The sequence below is a fragment of the Sorex fumeus genome, unplaced genomic scaffold, assembly GCF_029834395.1.
Source record: "Sorex fumeus unplaced genomic scaffold, SorFum_2.1 ptg000044l, whole genome shotgun sequence".
Lineage (NCBI taxonomy): Eukaryota > Metazoa > Chordata > Mammalia > Eulipotyphla > Soricidae > Sorex > Sorex fumeus.
The window spans coordinates 51,348,476-51,367,573 of NW_026606101.1; the positions used below are offsets into that span (position 1 = coordinate 51,348,476).

The window sequence follows — 19,098 nt, forward strand, 5'->3', positions numbered from 1 at the left end:
ACAGTTGGGCCAGAGAGATAGTACAGTGGGTGGGGTGCTTGCCTTGCATGCAGCTGACCAGGATTCAGTCCACAGCATCACATCTGGTCCCTCGAGCCCTGCCAAGAGTAATCCCTAAATACAGAGCCTGGAGTAAGCCCTGAGCAGAGCTAGATATGGCCCCAACTCGCTGAAAAGAATCTACAGTTTCTTTTCTCTTATGGTAAGGGAAATTAGAGAAGTGGAGCATGTAATTCCCTTCTACATATTGATGGACTCTCTCATGCTTCATCAGCGTAGTAAAGAGTGAGGTGATTTGCTTTCAAGATGAGAATATCTTCAAAGCAAAGCAGCACTAATGTTCCAGCATTCTGGAATAGTGGCCTTTTAGAGTTGGTGATGTGACAGGTCTACTAACCTTTCCTTTGTCGTTCCTCTCCCTCAGTAGGTGTCTAGCTCTTTGATGTTCTCTTCTTCCCAGTTCAGTCATGATGCATTGGGTTAAAGAGGGACCAGGGAAAGGATTGTTAGGTGACATGTTGGTTGTTTTTTTTTTTAAGTTTCATGAGATTAAAGCACGTATTGATTGAACTTTTTGAAGTGTTTTATTTAAAACAGCATTTTATTATATAAGTGGCATAGGCTGATGGCCAAAGAAATTTAATGCAGAAAAGGAAGAAGAACATGAGTCACCCAGAGTGCTAGCACTTAGAAATGATCCTTGCTAAAATGTTTATGTGAAAAATAAATAAATAAAAGAAACTTGAAGACAGAAGCTTGAAAATACTGCATCTGTCTGAGTCAGCTTGTCCCACCCATTATTCTCTGTTAGTTCACGAGAGGCAAGTTGATGGAATGGAGAAAGCATTGTGCCTGGAATCAGCCAGTTCTAGAAGTGAGGGCCCCTGTTTTGCTACTCACCAACTAAGTGGCCTTGAGTAAATTACTTATGTTCCTGTGTCTTAGTTTACTCATCTTTGAATAACCATTTCAGGGTCAGACTTGAAGGATTGTTCTAAGGATTAAATATAGAGATATCTAAATCACTGTGCAAGTATTTGACATGTAGAAAGTATTCGATGAAAGATAAATACTAATATGTTTTATGTAATTAGATCCTAAATGTTGTCTAGATAGATACTTAGAAGAGAGGATTTTGTTTTTGGTTTTGTTTTGTTTTGGGGCCACACCTGCAGATGCTCAGGGGTCACTCCTGGCTCTGTACTCAAGAATTACTCTTGGCTATGTTCGGGGGACCATGCGAGATGCTGGGGATCAAACCTGGATCAACTGTGTGTAAAGCAAGTGCCCTACTCACTGAACTACCACTCTGGCCCTCTAACTAGGTTCTTAGAAGAATATCATGGATATATTTTTAACATGGATTAAATGAGCTTTGCCCGGAAAATTCAAAAAGGAATAAAGCAAGACTTAGAATGAGTGAGGGTGTTGAAAATGGTAGCATCCAGACAAATGGGTGAAGCAAACCTGAAAGCCTGAAGTGAGGAGAGGGTGATGCAGGGGTGTGAGGAGGAGCTTTGTTGGGAGGAGCAAAGCTCTCTCATGCTCCTGACCCACTGGCTTTAAGAACTGATGCCCAGGAGTGTGTGTGACTCTCTGATTTATGCAGTACTGGGGGAGGCAGAGGTTAGAGGTCATATGGGTGATGAAGCTGTTACCTTGCAGAAGAGTCCTTAGCCAGTTCCAAGATCCCTTTACGCATGTATCTCACTTATCTGCCTAGATACTTGGGAAGTGCCGTTTGAGGAGATCTCAGAGCTGCAGTGGCTGGGGAGTGGAGCCCAAGGAGCCGTTTTCCTGGGAAAGTTCCGAGCCGAGGAGGTGGCCATCAAGAAAGTGAGAGAACAGAATGAGACGGACATCAAGCATTTGAGGAAGCTGAAACATCCTAATATCATCGCTTTCAAGTAGGTCGAGAGTTTTATCTTTCATTTCTTTTTTGGAGAAGTAAGATTTTCTTTCTCCCAATATCTGCATCTCCTGTTTTGAAAGATGATGTGGTGAACACTCTGTAGGCGTCTACCATACTTGGGAAGAATACCCAAGAGCCATGAAGGTTGAGTCCTGTCCTCAAAGATTTTATAATTTACTAGTTCCCTTTCCCAGAGCATTTGAGTTACTGCTTGGAAGGAACATGGAACAGAAAAGAAAGCGAATCCTGCCAAGTCATCAGGTCTGCTGAACCAACCTCATTTACCAGTGGGATAAGCAAGTTACTTGGAGATAATCTGAGCATTCTAAACTTGGGGCTGAAAGTACAAAGCTGTCTAAGGGCCGTACCACCCTGAACGTCCCCAGTCTCATCTAATCTCAGAACCAAAACGTGCCAGGCCCAGTTACTATTTGGATCGGAGAGTACAAAGCTAACATCTGAAATAACTGGAGAAGTGTTAGTCCCTGTGTAATAGAAAGGCGTTTGTTTTAGCCATTTCTATTAGTGTGCTTTCTTAAATATTAGCTTATGATAACAAGCACCTTCAGAGTACTTCTCTCTGCTAAATCCCTTTTCAAGTCATGCCAAATGCTTGACTTTCTAAATCTATTAATAATAGAGTTGATGGCAGCAGTGAGTTGTACATTATGTTTATTTCATGGAAGTTCTTTTAAAAGTGTGCGAAAATATCTTTCTGCCTTTAGACAATATTTTCATAATATTGGTAGGAGACCCCAGCAGAGGAGAGTCCAAGGTAAATGTGTGGCAATCTGACCTCTAAGTAAGTATAATCTCTCCTGCTCCCACTTTTCATTCTAATTCCCTCTTTGTCAGCCCTTAAATATTGACTTAGACTCGAACAAATGAGTAATGAGTGGCTTTAAAGGTGGGGAAGTGAAGAACACAAAAGCTGTTAGGCGGGAAGTAAGTGGAGGAACTAGAGTTTACTGGATATATTCCTTTTTTGGGGGGATCACACCCAGCGATGCACAGGAGTTACTCCTGGTTTATGCACTCAGGAATTACTTCTGGCAGTGCTTGGGGGACCATATGGGATGCTGGGGATCGAACCTAGGTCGGCTGCATGCAAGGCAAACGCCCTACCTGCTGTGCTATTGCTCCAGCCCACTGGATATATTCTTTAGCTTAGGGATTCTTTCTTTGAGGTTCTCATTAAAAAGCTAAACATGGCATGCCATCGTTTTCCCATTGGAATCCAGTCTCAAAAGCAAAGATGAGAAACCTTGGTTATAGGTTTGTGTCCTGAGTTTTTGGTTTGGGGTGTTTGTTTACTTACGGTGCTGGGGATCAAACTCTTTCATGCAAGGACTGCATTTTGCTGCTGAGTCACATTCCAGAGGTATAAAGGGATATTGAGGTTGAGTTATGACACTCAAACAGGATCCTTTATGGGAAAGAAAAGAGATGTTAAAAGAAGCATTCAGTTAGGGAACTAAAGAAGGCGTGTCCGTTCCTCATCTTGGGGAAGAGACATCCACACAGAGCACATGCCCAGAGCTTCAGGTGCTGGAGCGATGATGCCACTGACTGCTCGATTAGAGCCAGTAGGATGTGACAGGATAACAGAATGCCACAGAGACCAATTCGAGTCTTTCCAAAGGTGACGGATTTCAGATGACAAAATGAGGGTTTTCTATATGAGATGTATTTCTTTCCTTCACTCCATTTTAGGAGTGTATGCCCCAGCGTCTTACACAGAATGAAGGACCTCCTAACTAATGTCAGCCTAGATGGGGTAAGCGTAGATCACTAGAACCTGAATTTGAAAATCACTGTCACTGTCGTCCTGTTGTTCATCGATTTGCTCAAGCGGGCCCAGTAACGTCTCCATCGTGAGACTTGTTGTTACTGTGTTTGGCATATCGAGTACATCACGGGTAGCTTGCCAGGCTCTGCCATGCGGGCGAGATACTCTCGGTAGCTTGCCGGGCTCTCTGAGAAGGGCGGAGGAATCGAACTTGGGTCGGCCATGTCAGCTGCGTGCAAGGCAAACGCCCTACCGCTGTGCTATTGCTCTAGCCCTGGATTTGAGATTTAAAAAAAAAGTTCTACAAATTAGCTTGGATTTGTGTGTGTGTGTGTGTGTGTGTGTGTGTGTGTCCTGAAATGAACTATGCTAGTTCCAGGTAAGAGGGATTTCCAGTGAGGATATTCTGGGAAATAGAAGATAGAAATGTGTTCTGAGAAAGTGAGTGTGATTCTTCCTCCCATTGTTTTGTTTCTTCCTTTTTTTCTGTGGTTTTACCCCTCCCCCCTCCTCCCTCCTCCTCCTCCTTCCCCCCTGCTTCTATCCCTCCTACCTGCAGTTCTCAGCGTTTTGGACAAGGGTGGTCCTGCTGGCACCCAACTCTTTAGACCAAAGATGTTTGAATAGTCTTTACCTCGACATGGAAAACAATAGTGAAACTGTGTCCCTAGCCCATGACACCATGCTCTCCAGGCATTGTGCAGTGTTAGGTCTGCAGCCATCTGTGCCACGTGTTGTTTGGCCAATGAATCATTCAAGACCGTCTGGACGATATGAAGGCAGATTAGATTTGAGTGCATTTCTCTGGGCTTGAAGCTTCTTTGAAGGTTATAAGAGCCATCTACAGAAAGGGAAACAGAAGGAGAAGGACACTGTATTTTTTTCCCTTCTGGTGTTTAAGCACTTCCTAACAAAACCCAACCTGACTGTTCATGTTAGATTTGAGTGCCAAGGTGGGGGGAGGTAGCAATTAGAAATAATTGTAGAGCCGTTATTTATAGCTACTAAGAAGCCTTGTCATAGTAGCGGCCTGATGAGATGATTGCTTCTCTTTTTGTTAGTCAAGAAAGATGAAAAGTGCGTCACGTCACTGTTGGACCCTTTCTGTGACAAGTCAAAAGTACCGTTCAGGGGCCAGAGTGAATGTATGGTGGGGAGGGTGTTTGCCTTGCATGCGGCTGACCCAGGTTTCATCCTCAGCATCCCATAGGGTCCCCCAAGCCCCAAGAGCAATCCTTGAGTGCTGAGCCTGGAGTAAACCTTGAACACAGCCAGGTATAACCCCCACCCCTCAAAAAGTTCATTTCAGGGCTAGAGAGAGAGAGAGAGCATGGGTTAAGACTCTTGCATTGCACGTGACCAACCCCAGCTCAATCCAGGTACCACATATGATCCTTCACGCATCTCCACAAGCAACCCCTGAGCACAGATTCCATTGTAAGCCCTGAGCCCCACTGGGTGTTCACCTCCTCATCCCCCCCCATAAATACAATTGAACAGGATACTGTGTACTTATTTTTGATATACTTATTTTTTATACCCTGAAGCCCTTTGCATTATCCCTACATTACACATTATTTCTCGGTAACGAAAATTAAATGGGCTGTGTCAGAGTTTCCCTAAAAGGAAAATGAAAGAAACTTGAAAAAATGTTTTTCCTTAAAAATAAAGATGAGAATACTGAGTAGCTTAGAACATGATGGGAGAGTAATAAAAATAGCTTTGTGCTATCTGGCAAGCATATCAAGGCAGCGAAAGAGTGATTGTGCTTCTTCATAACCTGCTATTGTTATGACTTTCACATGCTCACAAGCATGGCCTCTGAACTCTTTCATTACTCACGACAACCTAAGAAAGAGAGCAAGAGTCAGCAGCTGACTGAGAACCTTGGCAGTGATGGGGGAGTGTTGTACACGGGCACTTGTAATTTTTCTAGAAATTTGGAAGAAAGACAAACATACCATTAAGAGATGGGGCACAGGGGCAGGAGAGATAAGTACAGTGGGGAGGGCACTTGCCTTGCCCGTGGCTGGCTGACCTTGGTTCATTCCCCGATATGGGGAACCCCCTATGGTTCCCCAAATACTGCCAGGAGTGATCCTTGAGCACAGAGTCAGAGAAAACCCATCACAGAAACAAAAAAGTGAGAGAGATGGGGCACAGAAGACTGAAGTAGGTCACTTTTTCTTCTGTTTCTTTTTATCCTCAGAACCACCACTAAAAAATAGCCTACAAAGCAGAGTTAGTATGGTTTTTCCTCCCACGCTTACAAAGTAATGATATTAATAGAGAACCCCCTAACATGTTTGTCAAAGCTAAAACGCTGAAAGGAAAGAAAGCAGTGTGACATGATGAATAGGGCAGGCACCGTGAAGTGGGACTTTGAAGCTAAATCTGAATCCCAGTCCTGCTCCTTACTAGGTGTCTGATCTGGAAGAGGTCACTTTCGCTCTCTGAGCCTTCGCTACAAGAACGGGACAGGTGAGGGGCTGGAGCGATAGCACACAGTGGATAGGGCGTTTGCCTTGCACGCGGCTGACCCGGGTTTGATCCCCAGCATCCCATATGGTCCCCCGAGCACCGCCAGCAGTAATTCCTGAATGCTGAGTGCATGAGCTAGGAATAATGCCTGTGCATCGATGGTTGTGACCCAAAAAGCAAAAAGCAAAAAAAAAAAAAAAAAATGGAAAGGTGAAAGGGTCTGAGCGGTAAATGGTGCAGGGATGAAGGAGTTAGTTTGCACACAGCTGACCCTGATTGTGAGCCCCAAGCACTGCCAGAAATGGCCCTGGAGCACCTCTGTCCCCTCCCCATCTTTACCCCGTCACCATGGGTGTGACCCAAGTCATCCTGGCACCACAGCAGGGCATGGGTGCTGCCACGTTTTCAGGCCCTGCATGAATCTGGGCGAGGGAGGCCGGGGACTCTGAACTACTTGGGAGACCCTCTCACCCCTCCCCCAGATAATGGAAAAGGTAGGATGACACAATGGTTTGAAGCGGGTTAAAGAAGATAAATAAACATGTAAACTGCCTCACAAATCAGTGTACTTCCTTTTAGTACCTTTGTTGCCCCTGGCCTCTGTCTAAACCTCTTGTGTAGAGGCTATTTTTTTCCCCCAGCAAGAAAAGTTAAAGGGAAGGGTTATCTCTGCTTTTATGAAATCTAAAGGGAGGGGGAAAATGCATATAATAATGATGGCAGAGGCTGGAGCAGTGTACAGTGGGGAGGGCGCTTGCTTTGCACACGGACAACCTGGGTTATCCCCAGCACCCATCCCCCAAGCCCCTTGAGGAGTGGTCCCTGAGCATAGAGCCAAGAGTAAGCCCTGAGCACTGCCAGGCCTGGCTCCAAAACCAAAAAGATAAAAATGAACGACTGCTATGTGAGAAGAATTGAGAGAAGAGAAAGGTCTTTGGGGAGTGAAATAATCAGGGAAGGATTCTTCATGGAACTGATAGATGGACATAGGCTGCAATAGATCGCACGTGTATTGAGTCACAGTATTTTTCTTTTATCTCGCCCACATGGCAAAGCCTGGTAAGCTACCCATGACGTATTTGATATGCCAAACACAGTAACAATTGTCACAATGTAGACGTTACTGGGCCCACTCTAGCAAATCGATGAACAACAGGAGGACAGTGACAGTGACAGTGAATTTTTTTTTAATTGAATCACGGTGAGACACAGTTACAAACCTTTCATAATTAGATTTCTGTCATACAGTATTCCAACATCTACCCCTCCACCAGTGTACATTTCCCTCCTGCCACCCCAACCCCACCCCTGCCCACAGCCTGCCTCTCCGGAAAGAAAGAAGAAATGTGTCCAAGTATTTTTATCCTAAAGGCCCTCCCGTTGATCATCGATTTGCTCGAGCGGGCCCAGTAACGTCTCCATTGGAGACTTTGTTGTTACTGTGTCTGGCATATCGAATACTCTCGGTAGCTTGCCGGGCTCTCCGGGAGGGGTGGAGGAATCGAACTCGGGTCAGCCATGTTGGCTGCATGCAAGGCAAATGCCCTACCCGCTGTGCTATCGCTCCAGCCCATTCCAGAAACATTTTTCAGAGGCCGTATAATCAACTCACTTTTTGACCTTTAGTTACTTTAAGTTTGAGTGATTTAAAGATTCAGTAGCTAACAGAAATGACGATTGATAGATTGATAGTTTGAATCCTTTATGTACACTATATGCAAAATTATTTTTGTTGTTTTTTTAAACTTATTTTCTATTTTTTGGTTTACAGTATTACTAATAATGTTTTCTCATGTATATAATTCTAACACCATACTCATCACCAGTTCCATCTCCCCCCACCCCCCGGAACCAAGCCTTCTCCTCTCATAACTCCCAACTCAAATATGTGGGTCAGTCACCTTATATAGCCTTTGAATAAAATTATCTTTATTTTTTTTCTTTTGGGGTCACACCCAGCATTGCACAGGGGTTACTCCTAGCTCATGCACTCAGGAATTGCTCCTGGCAAAATACTACTACCACTACTACTACTACTAATAATAATAGTAATAGTAATACCTATAGTACAAGAGGAACACGGGTGAAGCAAAGCAAGATGTGACACATGCAAAATAAAACAAAACAAAATACCCAAAGATCAAAGCAAGCAGATCACACTTGTACTGCTAACAACGGTGAAAGATTGTTCACAAATAGGCCCCTGAGCTTTCGGGATCAAAATAAAGCCAGAGTCAGAAAAAATTCCTCAAGAAAGCAGCTTTTAGTCATAGCAAGACTCAGGAGCCCTTTCCAGCTGATATGCAACTGCTTCAATAATATCCTTAGAGAAAATATAGTGGCATCATTCTTTTTTTTTCTTTTTGGGTCACACCCAGTGATGCACAGGGATTACTCCTGGCTCTGCACTCAGGAATTATTCCTGGCAGTGCTCAGGGAACCATATGGGATGCTCGAAATCAAACCCGGGCTGGCCACGTGCAAAGCAAACGCCCTACCTGCTGTGCTATCGCTCCAGCCCCTGAATAAAGTTATCTTAAGGATCTGTAACAACATACTATCCAGCCTCAGGAGAGATTTTTTTTTCTTGTCTTGGACTGAAATGCTTGCACAGAAAAAGAAGTCTCAGGTGTTAACATTTTTTAATAAAGTTGTTCACAACAATTTATTACATTCAACATTTTTTATAAAACTGTTTACAATAATTCATTACATTCAATCTTCCAACACTAATCCTTCCACCAGTACACCTTCCCACACCATTATTTCGAATTTTCCCAACTATTACCCAGGCCTGTCCCAGTAGCAGGCCCAAAATAATTTATTTTATATAGCCTTTTGTTTCAGAATAAGACAAACTAAAATTGTGGCATAATAGAGAAATTTGTAGGTTATAGCAGTTTTAATGCTCAATTTAGAAAAAAAACACTCAAGGGGCCAGAGTGATAACACAACTGGTAGGGCATTTGCCTTACACACAGCTGACCCAGGTTCAATCCCTGGCATCCCATATTGTTCCCTTAGCACTTCCAGGAGTAATTCCTGAGTGCAGAGCCAGAAGTAACCCTAAAGTATTGCTGGGTGTGACCCAAAAAGCACACGCACGCAAAAATTACTCGATCATATGGGAAGTAGGGCATTTTCCATGCACATGACTGATTCGTGTTCTATAAGCAGCACACCATATGGTCTCCTGAACCCCGCCAGGAGTTATTCCTGAGTGCAGAGCCAGGAGTAAGCTCTGAAAACTACCAGGTGTGCCCCCCACAAAATAAATTAAATAAATAAATAAATAAAGGTTACTTATGGTTGTATGCAGCATAGATCGTATGTAGATGCCAAATTATGTCTAATGTTGTACACTTGAAATCGATAATGTTATAAACAATATTATTACAATTGAAAATTAATATAGAGATCTGGAGAGATAGCACAATGGGTAAGGCACTTGCCTTGCATGCAGCTAACAAAACGAAAGATAAAGAAAAGAAAACTAAGATAGAGAATTGGTCTGAATTGCTAATTTATTAAAATGCTCCAAATATCAATCTGCACATGTGTGATTTTGCATTTATATATGTACCTGTGCTTTCTTGAAAGGGGTGTTTGTACTCAGGCCCCATGTTACTGCATCATCATGGAATACTGTGCCCATGGACAACTCTACGAAGTTCTGCGAGCCGGCCGGAAGATCACGCCTCGACTACTGGTAGACTGGTCCACAGGAATCGCCAGTGGGATGAATTATTTGCACCTTCACAAAATTATCCATCGTGATCTCAAATCACCTAAGTGAGTTCAGGAGCAAATTGTTCAGTCATTTTGTTTAATGTTTTATAATAAGAACTTATATCAACCACAGTGGAAGTTTACAGAATTACCTAATTTTAGTATAATCAACATTCTGATTCTGTTGGCAGGTCCTTTGGATTGTAGGTGACCTACTTACCTACCTCTACATCAGATATGTGGTCCAGGCCCCTGCCACTAGTTTTGCCTTTTTTGTGACTTATTTTAAAGCAGGGATCACATGGAGAATATCATGCTGAGTGAAATGAGTCAGAGGGAGACAGACATAGAATGATTTCACTCATATGCAGGATATCAAAAAAAAAAAAAACACAGTATGAGGCTAATCCCAAAGACAGTAGAAATGAGGGCTAGGAGGACTGGTCCATACATTGAAAGCTTACCACAGGATGTGTGTGTGTGTGTGTGTGTGTGTGTGCTTACACACATGCGTGTGTGCGGGGGTGTGGAGGGGGGTGAGGGTGTTAGGATAGAGAAGGAACACTATGACAATGGTAGTTGGAAATGAGGATTCTGGACAAGCACTGAGTGTTGAAAGGAGGTAAAGTGATGTATGTGGTACCCTTTCATTACTTATATTGCCAACCAGAATACCCTAAAGGAGAGACAGAGACACAGAGATACAGAGACACAGAGATAAGCAGAGTAGAAAAGTGCCTGCCACAGAGGCAGGTGGTGAAGGGCTAGAGGGAGGGAAACTGGGTACTATTGTGATGGGAAATGTACCCTGGAGAAAGAACTGGCATTGGAACATTGTATAGCTGAAGTCAAATCATGAACAATTTAATTGTTTATCTCAAGGTGATTCAATTAAGAGGGGCAGGATTAAATAAAATAAGGCTGTTTATGTGAAAAAAAGGATTGCCCCAGTGGAGTTTAACCCCATTGGAGTCTGGATTTGGGAAAGTGGTGCTGAGGAGCCTCTGAGGACACATTCTGCAGTGCTCGGGGGGTCTGTGGAGTCAGGAACCCAACACAGTACCTGGAGCTTGCCAGGCCATGTTCTTCCATGTGAGCTACCCCCTCCCCTTTTTTGTTGTTTTTTAATTTTACAACCATGAAACATATATTTTTTTTAAAAGTTTTTGGGCCACACCTGCTGGTGCTCAACATTCACTCCTGTGTTCAGGGACCACTCTTGTAGTGTTCCAGGAACATATGTGTTGCTGGGGTCTGAACTGGGATCAGCCACATGCAGGGCAAATGCCTTATCTACTGTACTATTCTCTGCTCCCACAAAGTTCACTTTCAACCCACGTATTTACTGTTCATCTTTCCTAAATCTGACACGCCATTTCATCAGTAAAGAAGAGAATAGCACCCAGCCCAGACAACGTCAGACCTGAACACCTGAAGAACCTGCCATCAGTACTCATCAATACACTGGCTCAGCTCTTCACACGCTACCTGTCTCAATGCAAGGTTCCATCCCAGTGGAAAACCAGCAGGACTGTACTACTGTACAAGAAGGGAGACATTGGCAACTATCGCCTGATCTGCCTGTTGTCTGTCGTCTACAGGCTGTTCACTCGAGTCATCCTGTGTAGGATTGGCAGAACACTAGATGAAGGACAACCATGCAAGCAAGCCAGGTTCCGAAAAGGATTCAGCACAATCAACCATATCCACACAATAACCAAGCTCATTGAGGTTTCTCGGAGTTCAAGATGCCACTCTGTCTAACATTCATTGATTTAAAGAAGGCCTTTGATTCTGTTGAGATGGAAGCAGTTATCGAAGCCCTAGCCAAACAGGGCGATGGATCCTCCATGAGCTATATTATGGATTCACTACCAGGATCTCACCATTCTACAAGGATGTGATCATCCATGTCAAGAGAGGGGTTCAGCAGGGTGATTCCATTTCACCAAAACTCTTCAGTGTTACCCTTGAGAACATCATGCAATGACTAGAATGGGAAGGAATGGGAGTGAAGATAGACGGTCGGCAACTATACCACCTCTGCTTCACTGATGACATTGTTCTGATAACACCAAACATTAGCCAAGTGGCACAAATGCTAGCCAACTTCAATCGTGAGTGTGGAAAGGTTGGACTACAGCTGAATCTCATGAAAACAATGTTTATGAGAAATGGTCTTGTTCCTGATGTTCCATTCACTCTGAATGGAATGAACATCTCTGAATGCAACAGTTATGTGTACCTAGGTCGAGAAGTCAACATGACAAATGACCTGGCATCTGAGTTGCGTAGGAGAAAGAAAGTGGCTTGGAACACCTTCAAGAGCGTCGAAGAAATAGTTGAAAGGACGAAGAACCTCCAGCTCCGGGCACATCTCTTCGATTCCACCATTCTTCCTGCATTAACATACGCCTCAGAGACCTGGGCCCTATGAAAACAGGATGAGAATGCTATTTGGGTCTCCCAAAGAGGAATTGAAAGAGCTATGCTTAGAGAATCACGCTTCACTCAAATGAGAGAAAGAATCCAGAGTTCCGACCTCCATCGACGATCAAGAATCAGGGACACTGTCTCATTTGCCAAGGTGTCGAAAATCAGATGGGCTGGACATGTGATGAGATTTGGAGATGACCGTTGGACTAGAGCCATTACTGACTGGATTCCACGGAATGTCGAAAGATCGCGTGACCACCCACCTAGGAGATGGTCAGACTTCTTCATCAAGACCCTGAATGATCAGTTTGAGGCTCTTCGTGTTCCTAAAACAAGCAGACACCATTGGGCTACACTAGCACGCGACAGGGATGAATGGATACATTACTAGCACCCACTCAAGCAAACCGATGAGTAATGGGATGTCAAATTATCAAGGATCAAGTGATCAAGTGATCATCTCAAATAATTAACATCTAACTTTCTCATTTGAAGACTTAATGGGTACTTTTTTTATAGTCTGTGTTCCAAAAAGCATTTTTTTAATAACTTAGTTTCAGAAATGTATACAGGAGTATGTATTTTGTTGAATAAAAATGAATCAACACGAAACAGTGGCAAAAAGAAAATAAAAACATTAAAATTAATATTCACAAAATGCACCAAATATCTATATAAGACTCTATAGTTAAAGGTGGACTATATTTTGGTTTTGAACTTCCTAGCATCACACAAAGAAGAAAACAAATATTTGTTATAGTGTTTTTTTTTTTAGTAAGCCTCTTGAAACCCTCAATGATTAACATTCTAAAATTCTGACTATGTCATTTCAAGTGAGGTGCATTAGATCTGAGAGATGCTAATATTTTGCATTTGACGGGTTCCAGGACTGTGGGGAAAGTTCTCCTTAAGGAATACAATCCTGCAGGGAAAAAAAAAAACAGATTGCTCAGGTCACATTTTAGATCACTTCTATAAGAAGCAAAGCATGGAAGATGCAGGATCTCAATTTCAACATATTCCTTAAACTTATTTCTGGTTCTCCTCATCAACATTACTGGAGGGGCCAGAGAGATAGTCCAGTGGGTAGGGCACTATGCCTTGCATGTGGCCAACCTGCCAACCAGGGTTCAATCCCCAGCATTCCATATGGTCCCCCAATCCCTATAGGAGTGATCCCCGGTCACAGAGCTAGGAGTAAGTCCTGAGCACTACCAGGCTTGGCCCCAAAACAACAGCAAAAATATTGGTGGAATCCCAACACCTTTCCTGCTTTTTAAGGTAATGGATCACTGATGTCATATTCCTATGCGTGATTTTAGTTGGGCATCTTCTAAGCAGTATTTTAAAATAAGTTTTTATTTTTTAAATGATTGAGATCAGCAAGGGCATGGGTGCTTTATGTATCTTAAGTTGTTTCATTCTAATGAAATTTCTGTGAAGCCTTTACTACAGATTCACAATTCCTCATCCAAAACACTTGGAGTCAGATGATTTCAGAAAGTAACAGAATGCATAAGCTTACACCTCCCCTCACATTCATGCACCTGCACTAAAACTTATGATTGTCACACAAAGTGGGATAGTTTGCTTTAAACACTCCCCAAAAATGGATATGCCACTTCAGACCTTGTTGCATTTTGAATTGTGGATAATATTGCGACGTTAATTCTCTCCATCTTACAGTTGAGATAATTGGCTTACAATAATAAAGTAACTTGGGGGTCTGAGCAATAGTACAACAGATAGGGCGCTTGCTTTCCACATGGCTGACCCAGTTCCTTGAACACAGAACCAGGAGTAAACCCTGAGCTCCACCCAGTTGTGACCCCAAAACAAACACAAAAATTAAGTAACTTGGCAAAAAATCGTACAACTAGCAAGTGGTAGAGGCAGTATAAAACCAGAGTAAAGGCCCTCCCGTTGATCATCGATTTGCTCAAGCGGGCCCAGTAACGTCTCCATTGGAGACTTTGTTGTTACTGTGTTTGGCATATCGAATACGTCACGGGGAGCTTGCCAGGCTCTGCTGTGCAGACGAGATACTCTCAGTAGCTTGCTGGGCTCTCCGAGAGGGGCGGAGGAATTGAACTCGGGTCAGCCATGTTGGCTGTGTGCAAGGCAAACGCCCTACCGCTGTGCTATCGCTCCAGCCCGAAACCAGAGTAAAGGCCTTGGGATATGGTAGAGGCAGTATAAAACCAGAGTAAAGGGCTTGGGATGTGACTCAGCAATGATGCACATGCCTTGCATGTGTAAGACCCTATGTTTGATCCCTGGTACTGAATGTCAAAGCAAAAGGGGGGAAAATGGTCTAGCAACCCACTCTACTCTACTGCCTCACAAGCGTGAATGATGCTGTTACAGTTAGTGCTCCAGAAACACAGGAAGTTGCAGGCTGAATTCTACAAGGTGGAAAGTCGCAAATAAAATCTCAAGTTGCCTATTTGAGTCATGATTTTCATTTGCTCTAATGATCTGGATTTTTTTCCTTCTGTTTTTAAAGTGTTCTAGTGACTCACACAGATGCAGTAAAAATTTCCGATTTTGGTACATCCAAGGAACTCAGTGATAAAAGTACCAAGATGTCCTTTGCTGGCACAGTTGCGTGGATGGCACCCGAGGTGATCCGGAATGAGCCGGTCTCTGAGAAGGTCGATATATGGTGAGTGGGACCAGCGGGGAAGTCTTTCCTACTCTCACCCTGTGGCCACTGTTCTCATTTAATATTCTGCTTTCCCGAAATAGTCCTGAAAGTTACTTCCACCAATTTCAGATTGTCAGAGAAAAAGATGTTTGAGACGTATGGCTGATGCACAATAAGGAGGAGGATAGGGCTGCAGCCTCAGGTGTTTATCCAGTCAATAAATCCTTGGCTTGGCGGACCCTCAGAGAATACGCTGAACTTTCTAGAGCACTGAACGCTTACTTCAATGCACCCCTTAGTATGGACATCGTTCCAAAATGTCTAATAAAATTCTCAGCTTAAAATATATTGGACAAATTTGACCTTTTTATGTTGGCCATCAGTAATAGATCTCAGTGGTCTTTGCTGTTATTCATGTATGTGTTTTAGGCCTATTTGTAGTGTAAAATAAAAAAGATAGTTGGTGACTAAAGGGTTTTTTTTTTTCTGGTTAAAGATTTTTAAAGGGCCAAAATGGAAAGTGTCGCCCATTGGATCTGTTAGTCCTTTTATTAAATAGTCCCTGTGGACTATACTCGGCAATGCCTGGCAAGCTCCCCGTGACGTATTCGATACGCCAAACACAGTAACAAGTCTCACAATGGAGACGTTACTCAGCCCGCTCAAGCAAATCGATGAGCAACAGGAGGACAGTATGTGTGTGTGTGTGTGTGTAATAGACTATACTTACTTTCTCCTCTTTTATTAAAATCTTCATCAACTTTTCTTATGAGCTTACAGATCTTTATTATTATTACCAGTATGTTTCCCTATAGCTGCTTTTATTCCATTTTTAGAACTGGCTACTAGCCATTTTCAGACTTAAAAATAAGAACATCTATTAAAATGGCATGCATCACCAGAGTAAGAAAGAGAAAATAGAAAATATGGAACTATTTGTAATTTGGGTAATTATTCCCAAAATGTCTTACTTGGGGATTATACAAATTTATAATCCCAAAAGAAATGCTTAAAGTTTTTTCTCATTCTTGCCAACAATATAAATTAAACATTTGGATATTCACCAACTATATCAGTGAGAAAAATAACATATTATGTATAGTTTTAATTTGCATTCCACTTCCAATAATTAAACATGAACATATTTTACACTGAAGAATAATTTTTAATTTCTGGTTTGTGAACTACTCCTATACTTTGTGAAGGATTCTGACCTTTATTCTTTTTATTTGTCAGAATGTTTTCCAGATTAAGGAGAATAGCCTTTTGTGTGTTGTGTGTGATTCACAGATACTGCTCTTAGTTGGTCATTTTGCTTATATTGGAATATTTGTATGCCATATTTTCAAATGCAGTGTATTAATCTTTCCCTTTATGACTTCTTGATCATAATTATAAATTATTCTACCACCGTAAGCTTGTTTTTTGCTTGTTTTTTGGGAGGACACACCCAGCAGTGTTCAGGGGTTACTTCTGGCTCTGCACTCAGAATTTATTCCTGATGGTGCTCAGGAAACCACATAGGATACCAGGGATCGAACCCTGGTCAGCCTCATACAAGGCAAATGCCCTACCTGCTGCACTATCTCTCCGGTCCCTAAGTTTGTTTTTTTTCTAAAACGCAAATAGAATGGATTTGTTTTTTGTTTTTGTTTTTGCTGATTTATTATTAGTTAATACGTTAGAATTTCAAGGATACGGCTTAATATCTTCCTATTTTCACCCCAAAGTTTCAGTGCCATCTCACCATCAAAAATACCCTCTTACTCTACTACCCCTGGGACTTTGCTACATGCAGCAGTGGTCAGAACTTACTCCTCGCTCTGTACTCAGGGATCTCTGCTGGCAGGGCTGGGGGACCCTATGTAGGATTGGCCTATGTGGGTTGGCCACGTGCCAGGCAGGTGCTCTCCCTGCTGTACTATTTCTTTTTTTTATTTGTTTTTTGTTTTGTTTTGTTTTGTTTTGTTTTTGCTTTTTGGGTCACACCCGGCAATGCACAGTTGTTACTCCTGGCTCTGCACTCAGGAATTACTCCTGGCGGTGATCAGGGATGTGGGATGCTGGGAATCGAACCCAGGTCGGCCGTGTGCAAGGCAAATACCCTACCAGCTGTGCTATTCCTCCAGCCCTAAGTACTATTTCTTTAATCGAGGTTTCTTTTAAAACTTTTAATTTATTCTTTCAGGAGTCCATTGGCATCAGTTTTCATTTCATTTCGCCTGATGTAAGATACCGTGTAGAATTCATTTTCCCCAGTTGCCTCAATATTAGTTACTCAGTAATCAGTCCCCGCCCCCCATCACTCCCAACTGGTTTGAGATACCGGTTCTCTCACCCACTCAGCTCCTCCAGATATTTGGTCTATTTCAGGATTTCTTTTCCGTTCCATTAGTCTGCCTGTCGACTCATGCACCAGTTAATTATTAAAACTTGATCATTTGTCTATCTGGTAATGTTCGTTACCCCTCATTCATTTTTCTTTTTCTGAGTTTTCTTGGTTATCTGTTTCTCGTGCCAGTATTCAATTTTGAACCTGGATATTTTTTGATTTAAAATTAATGAAGAAACAAACTACAACTCCATTCTTCCAAACTGTCTTTCTGTTCCCCTTCCGGCTGCCCCTCTAGGTCTTTTGGAGTAGTGCTCTGGGAGCTGCTGACAGGAGAGATCCCTTACAAAGACGTAGACTCTTCAGCCATAATCTGGGGTGTCGGAAGCAATAGCCTACACCTTCCAGTTCCTTCCACTTGCCCTGATGGATTCAAAATCCTTATGAAGCAAACATGGTAAAGAAATATTTCTCCCAACTGTCTTCTTTCTCAAAATCCTAATTTAAACTTTTCTAAAACTGGAACAGAATTCAGTAATGTGCATTCGGAATGAATCATGTGGTGGGGTTTAGACCAGAAAACTTGGGTTCAAATACTTCAACCTTTTACTAAGTGTTTTGTTAGATATGTCCCCAATTTTTTTTCTTTTTTGGTCACATCAGCAATACTCAGGGGTCACTCCAGGCTCTGCACTCAGGACTCACTCCTGGCAGTGTTCAGGGGACCCTATGGGATGCTGGGAATCGAACCTGGGTCTGCCGTGTGCAAGACCTACCCACTGTGCTCTCACTCCAGCCTCGACATGTCCTCAATTTATTCAATTTTCTCATATATAAAATGTGGATAACACTCATAGAGTTTCATTATGATTAACTAAAATTTATCAATGAAGAATTTGGTATGACATCTCAGAAGTGTAGCTCTTTAAAAATTGGCAAGGAAGTAAAGGACCAAACATGATGGCCTCTCAGTTTCTGTACTGCAAACCATAATGCCCCACAGTAGAGAGAGAGTAAGAAGGAAAGTGGCTGCCGTAGAAGCATGGCATGAGGGTGGCGGAAGGGATACTGGGGGCATTAGTGGCGGGAAATGTACACTGGTAGAAGGATGGGTGTTCAAACATTGTATGACTGAAATCCAATCATGAAAGCTTTGTAACTGTATCTCACAGTGATTCAATTAAAAATATTAAATATATATAATATATATACTAGCAAGCAGGAGCTGGAGAGAGAGTACAGAGTACTTGCCTTGTATGTGGCTGACAAGGGTTCAATCCCTGACACCCTATATGTTCTTTTGAATGATCCCTAAGAACTGAGCCTGGAATAAGTTCTGAGAACAGCTGGGTGTGACCAAAAACAACAACAAAAACCTAAAAATTAAAACTTGCAGCCAGGCAGCGTCACAGCTGGCTACCGAGAAGATGGACTAATATGATATATTGCTGGGGGAGATTTTGATGACGCCTGCTAGAATGGTAACTATTTGTACTGAGGCCGCATCCCTCTGTAACTTGCGAAAGAGTTACTTCATTCTACTCTTAAAATGGAAAAATTTTATAGGGCATATATGATACCTTAGAAAAGTGATTTTTAAAACGAGGTTCTTTTTAAAAGAAGTAATAGGTCTTCGGAAATAATAGTGATTATTTCCTTTACCAGTCCTAAGGCACTATTATTATTATTATCTGATGATTCACTGATCCTGGGGATGTCCATTTCATCATGAGAGGCGTTTCATAATTCTATTTTCCTTTTGTTCTTTATTA

General features: G+C 42.4%; 1 protein-coding gene across 4 annotated transcripts in view; it reads left to right on the forward strand.

The window, feature by feature from the left end:
• The window catches only part of MAP3K13 (mitogen-activated protein kinase kinase kinase 13), a 204,177-nt gene that overhangs the window by 150,966 nt on the left and 34,113 nt on the right, over positions 1–19,098 (forward strand). For all 4 annotated transcript variants that reach the window (XM_056121640.1, XM_056121641.1, XM_056121643.1 and 1 more), the window contains 4 exons: positions 1,724–1,907; positions 9,783–9,974; positions 14,854–15,012; positions 17,625–17,783. In XM_056121640.1, coding sequence (XP_055977615.1) covers positions 1,724–1,907; positions 9,783–9,974; positions 14,854–15,012; positions 17,625–17,783 — 694 coding nt within the window. The remainder of the gene's footprint in view (positions 1–1,723; positions 1,908–9,782; positions 9,975–14,853; positions 15,013–17,624; positions 17,784–19,098) is intronic.